We start from the raw sequence: 6,000 nt of genomic DNA, 5'->3' as shown, positions 1-6,000 counted from the left end.
CGGCATGGCGGGGTCAGATCAGGCGCAATTCCCACACTGTGTTCCTGGTGTTGTCCCCCGCAGGGCCATGGGCCAGTGAGGAGCATCTCGTCTCATAGTGGGGTTGGCCATGTGGTCCTCTCTGGACTGGCTGCTCTATTTGGCCTAGTGGGTCAGGATTCTTCATATACTCCAGCTTCTCTGATGATTCCCTCAGCATGTAGACTGAATAAGTATCGCGAGAGGATACAATCCTAACCCACACCTTTCCTGATGTTAAGCCATCTAGCATTCGCTTCTTCTTTTAGCACAGCTGTCTCTCGACCCAGGTGCAGGCTCGACATGAACACAACAAGCTGTCCTGTAAGTCCAGTTCTTCTCTAGGCTGCCCACGGTCTGTTATGCTTCACACAGTGGCATGCCTTGGCATGGTCAATAAAACACAAGTAAACATCCTTGTGATGGTCTCTGCTTTCAGCCAAGATCTGTTTGGCATTGACAATGCTATCCCATGCACTTCTGAATCAAGCCGGGACCTCCGGCGGCTCCCTGTGAATACCCTGCTGCCGCCATTGTTTGGTGCGTCAGCAACATTTGACTTGCATGGGTCCTGACTGAGGAACAGTGGGTCCTGACTGAGGAGCACCCTGCTGGTGCAGTGGTTACAGGCTGGGCTGAGAAAACACCAGCAGCTCCTCCATAGAGAGACTGGGCTCTCTAGCAGACTGCACCGGGATAGTCTCGGAAGCCCCCGGCGGTCGGGCGCCATGAGTCGGCATTGACTCCGTGGCAGTGAGTTTGGTTTGGAAGTTCTGACTATAACCCCAAATCCAAACTCACTGCCATCAAGTCGGTCCCCAGGTACAGCGACCCTATCGGACAGAGTAGGAAAGCCCCTTTGGATTTCCAAGACCAAATCTTGATGGGAGCAACCAGTCTCATCTTTCTCTCTCGGAGTAACTTGTGGGTTTACTCTTTATTGAATACACAAAGCCATTGGGGTCACACTCCTGACTTGGCAGTGAGTTAAGAAGCTCAAAGCATAGCCCGCTGTACAAGGCAACTGTGTGGTTAATCGCATTAGCTGGTCTGCCTTAGTTCTAGGACCAAACTTTGTATTTGCCTCTGGAGGATATGATTATTGAATACTTCAGACACACTCAGACTGTGTTCAGGCTTCGATATAAACCACATTTACAGAACTGTTTGCATTGGATCATGTTACTGTGCTAGCTCTTCCCTCACCCCCCCTCACCATGTTTCCAGAGATCAGAAGATTCCAAGGGGCCCATGGGCAGGTGGGAACATGGTTAAAGTGTTCATCTATTTCTCCCCCAAAATCCCTTGCTTAGAAGACTGTATGGGGCCTCACAAAGCGACCTGGTAGACATTATAAGAAGCCAGCAGATTTATTTTAATAATATCACTGTAAATACACCAACAAATGTCCCCACTTTTTCTTATTAACTCCGCTCTTGGTATAGCGGAGAAGTGCCCCCAAAGGTTTCTAAGAAGCACACTGCCACGTCTCTCTCCTATGGAGCGCCTGGTAGGCTCGAACTGCTAGCCCTTCATTGTGCAGCCAAGCGCTTAACCACCATGCAACCAAGGCTCTTTCATGAGCCAATTACCAAGAAAGGACCCTCTGTCTAGTTGATTCTGCCTCATAGCCACCTCATAGCAGATTAGAGTAGACCTGTCCGGTAGGCTTTCCAAGACTAAATCCTTACGAAAGCAGCTGGCTACGTTTTTTTCTCCTATAGAACCAGCGGCTGGTAGATTTGAACATCTGACTTTGGGGCTAGCAGCAGTGCTTTCATCAGTCTGTCACTGGACTCCGTAACCACCTAAAAGTCCAGATGTCATTTCTTTGGGTGTCTCCATGCTGTGGATGTAGCTCGGAGAAACTTTGGGGGGTTCCAGGTGGGCCCTTCTGTTCTCAGATGCCGCTGCTGAGTGAGGTTGAGCATTCAATTGCAACACAGTTTCCAGCAAGGTGGTTATCGGTCACCGAAAGAGAAGACAGCACCAGGGAAGGCAAATTCACCTGCCTGCATGTTGTTTAAATGGGAGAAGCACTCTAGAGCCTCTATCTCTTTAAAAAGAGACCCAAGAACGGAGGTGGGCAAGGTGGATAGACAGAGTTCCTTGTCAATAACCACTTGAAGCCATGAAGCCCAAGTTTGCGCCACGGTGCTCTCTCTCTCCAGGCTACCCCGTCCCTCCATAAAAAACAGAGACATTACCTGGGGTGTCGAGGTATTATTACCCAACTTCCTGAAGGCTAATGGGTTCGGGAAGGCAGAAGTGACCCTTTTCAAAAATCCTCTGTCTGGATATTTGATGATAAAAAGAGATAACTATAAGCTCCCGGTGGGGGTGGGGGGAAATTCTTGGCCACCTCTTCTGTCTAAGCCAAGGCTTTGCCAGGGGGAGGAAGAGGGAGTTGTCAGAATACAATCTCAAGAATGCCGGGAGCTACATTTTGGGCTTCTTGCTGCCCTCAAGGAAATCAGGAGGGCTCCTTTGAAGGCAAGGGAATCAGATAAGGAAGAGGCCAGTCCTCACAGGTGGGGGGATCTGAAGCCCTGAGGCACTCCTGCTGCAGGGTTTAAACCTGCCTTTCTCCTTAGCAAGAGACACCCACGGCCATCTCAGGGTGTGCGCCGTAGCTGTGGGACCCGCACAGTCAGAGGGCACAGTGTGGCTGCCCTAGCAGTCTGTGTTCTAAGTCCGAGCAGTGTGTTCAGAAGCCTTTGGGGACTCATAAGGTGTTTTTGTCCCCCAGGGCGCGGTGCCACTGTTGTGTGTGTGTGTGTGTGTGTGTGTGTGTTCGTTCAGAAATGAAATCATTTCCTCACCATGTCTGTTTAGTACAAACAACAAAGGCGAGCCCCTCTCCGCCCCTCCCCGCCCCCCCCAAAAATGCTCTCAAAAGCATCGATCGACTCTGGGCATTCGAAACACAGTTCCTAAAACTCAGCTGAGAAAAAGGACCGTGCCTAGTGGAGCCTCCTCCCACAATGACTTCTCGGGTTCATTAAGAAAGCCAAGGCGGCTGCCCACCTGCCCGCTCAGCCCACGCTGTGCGTGGACCTGGCTGGTGAGATCATGGCCGTTCAGGAGTTCACATCTTTCTTGTCTCCGTGGTGGCCCTGGGCCCAGTTACTGCGTCCTGATCCACGAGGCACGGCTTCGCGTGCGTCCAGAGCATCCCTCTTCAAGTTTTCTACCACTCTGGCCAGCTCCCCTTCCCTACCCCAGCCCTTCACCATGGCCTGCCTCCGGCTGGCCCTCCCCTCGCGCTCCGGAGGTGCCCTGAACCATTTCTCTGGCTCTTAGGACCGCCTCTGTGAGATCCAGTGCACGAGCCACTTCCTGAATGGATACCATGAGGAGCCTCGTCGACTTCTGAGTTCCAGCATGTTCTGTCTGCAAGAGGCAAACGAACGGAGCCCTAGTGGTGCTGCAGGGACTAACCGCCATGGTCTTCAGGAGGAAGATGAGGCTCTCTGCTCCTGGGAAGATGTACAGCTTCCTCTGGGTCGCTGTGATTCAGAACGGACTTGACGGCGGTGATCAGAACAATGTGCAGTGCCCGCAGACTTCAGACTTGCTGGAACCCCTCCGAGGAGCAGTCACCACCAATCATTAAGCTGACTGGCTTTCACCTTTGGACGCCAAACCATAAAACACGTGTCATAGTCCATTTCCCTAGAACCATGTCTTGGACGGTGGATTAGTAAAACATTTCCAACAGAAGAAGCCGGGTTTGGGGTTTCTTTCCCCTCTCACAAAGACAACTGCTTGATGGCATACATGCGTTCTGTCGGGTCAAACGCAAGAGAGAGAGGTAGCTTCTTGTGCTGTCCCACGTCTCGTGGTTTACAACCGGCATCTGCTCGACCCTGACTGCGAACACCTCGAGACAGCTGTTCCAAACCTCCTCTTTAGAGGCACGCTCAGCTTTCCCCAGCCTGCACATCACGAGGAGAGTAAGGTTCACTCGTTCCTTACAAAGTACACTCAGGAACAATAATGGGAGTAGCAATACCATAAGGGTAGGGGGCATGTGGGGGGAGGAAAGGGGGAACTATGATCCATGTATAACTGCCCGCCCCCCCCACCGCCCCCCCACCCAGGAGATGAACAGCAGAAACATGGGTGAAGGGAGACAGTGGTTGGTGTAAGATATGAAAATAATAATTTATAAATTATTAAGGGTTCGATACAAGGAACTATATGTGACCTCCTCCCTGGGGGATGGACAACAGAAAAGTGGGTGAAGGGAGACGTCAGACAGGGCAAGATATGACAAAATACCAATTTATAAACTATCAAGGGCGCATAAGGGAGAGGGGAGCGGGGAGGGAGGGGGGAAATGAGGACCTAATGCCGGGGGTTTAAGTGGAGAGGAAATGTTTTGAGACTGATGAGGGCAATGAATGTACAAATGCGCTTTACACAATTGATGTGTGTATGGATTGTGATAAGAGTTGTATGAGCCCCTAGTAAAATGATTAAAAGAAAAAAATTTATTAAGGGTTCATGAGGGAGGGAGGGGGAGGGGGAAGGGGAAAATGAGGAGCTGCTACCAAGAAGTCAAGTAGAAAGAAAATGTTTTGAAAATGATGATGGCAACATATGTACAAATGTGCTTGACACAATGGATGTATGGATTGCTGTAAGAGTTGTAAGATCCCCCAATAATTTTTTTTTTTAAAGGAAAGAAAGCCAAGGCAAAGGGAGACACTTAACATTCTCCCCTCCCCCCTTTCTTCCTTATTGTCCAAAGGAATTACCAACCGAAAGGTGGTATAGATGTTGATGACAGGCTTGATGGGTAGGCCTGCTGAGAATGACTGGGGTGGGGGGTGGGGGGGTGCCAGAAGAAAAGGCTGTTCTAAGAATTTTAAAAATGAAAAAGAGGGTGCTTTGGAAAACAAATTCTAAGTTGAATGTGGAACTTCAGACTCCTAAGCGTTTCTGCAGACTGGCTTCTTTCTCTCCACATTCAGCCCTCTTTTGATAGCACGGTGACTGGGGAAGGTAGGTCAGTTCTACAAAACAAGGCAGCCGGCCATCAGGGTGTCCCTTCTCGCTGGCGCCAGATGCTGAGTAGTTGCCTGGTGGCGAGCGGCTAGTGACCATGTCCTTTTGTTCCTCCAGCTGACTCGGGCGCAGACTCCTCGGCAGTGTTTATGGCCAGCAGCGGGCCCACAGATGTCGCGAATCGCAACGGCCCAGCCACCCCACCCACCACCCTGAACCTGCGTTCCTCCCACAATGAACTGCTGAATGCGGAGATCAAGCACACAGACGCCAGGAGCAGCACCCCCCCGAAGTGCAGGAAGAAGTATGCGCTGACGAACATCCAGGCCGCCATGGGCCTCTCGGAGCCCGCCGCCCAGCCCCTCCTGGGCAACGGCTCTGCCAATATCAAACTGGTAAAAAACGGGGAGAACCAGCTCCGGAAGGCTGCCGAACAAGGGGGGCAGCCGCAGCAGCAGCAACAGGACCCCAATAGAAACGTCAGCCCCACCGCTGTCATCAACATAACTTCTGAGAAGTTAGAGGGCAAAGAGCCCCACCAGGCGGACTCCTCGGGCGGCGACAGTGCCCCCTGCCAGCCTCGCAGAACCAAGAGCTTCCTCAATTACTATGCAGACCTGGAAACCTCCGCCCGAGGGCTCGAGCAGAACGTGGGCAACCGCCTGGGGCCTGGGGAGGAGAAAGCCCTGCCAGGCCCAGGGCAGACTGCCCCCATCGTCAGCGACGGCGATTTGCTGCTGCAGAAACCAAACCAGCCCCACTCCAGCCCCGAAGACGGCCACGTGGCCACTGTGTCCTCCAGCCCAGAGACCAAGAAGGACCACCCGAAGACGGGCGCGAAGACGGACTGTGCCCTTCACCGGATCCAGAACCTGGCCCCCAGCGACGAGGAGTCCAGCTGGACCACGCTGTCCCAAGACAGTGCCTCCCCCAGCTCTCCGGACGAGACAGGTACCCCGCACAACGTTG

The 6,000-nt window shown here is 52.4% G+C and overlaps 1 protein-coding gene across 1 annotated transcript in view; it reads left to right on the top strand.

Annotated features, from left to right (window-relative positions):
* Positions 1-6,000, top strand: part of LOC123520977 (amyloid beta precursor protein binding family B member 2-like) — a 279,202-nt gene that overhangs the window by 185,789 nt on the left and 87,413 nt on the right. Inside the window, exon 6 of the mRNA XM_045284051.1 lies at positions 5,149-5,982. Coding sequence (XP_045139986.1) covers positions 5,181-5,982 — 802 coding nt within the window. The 5' untranslated portion in view covers positions 5,149-5,180. The remainder of the gene's footprint in view (positions 1-5,148; positions 5,983-6,000) is intronic.

Source organism: Echinops telfairi, unplaced genomic scaffold (genome assembly GCF_000313985.2).
Source record: "Echinops telfairi isolate 266 unplaced genomic scaffold, ASM31398v2 ScPeMD7_7468;HRSCAF=8506_0, whole genome shotgun sequence".
NCBI classification, from domain to species: Eukaryota; Metazoa; Chordata; class Mammalia; order Afrosoricida; family Tenrecidae; genus Echinops; species Echinops telfairi.
The sequence above is the reverse complement of the archived record's forward strand: the minus strand, read 5'-3'. Positions and strand labels throughout refer to the sequence as shown.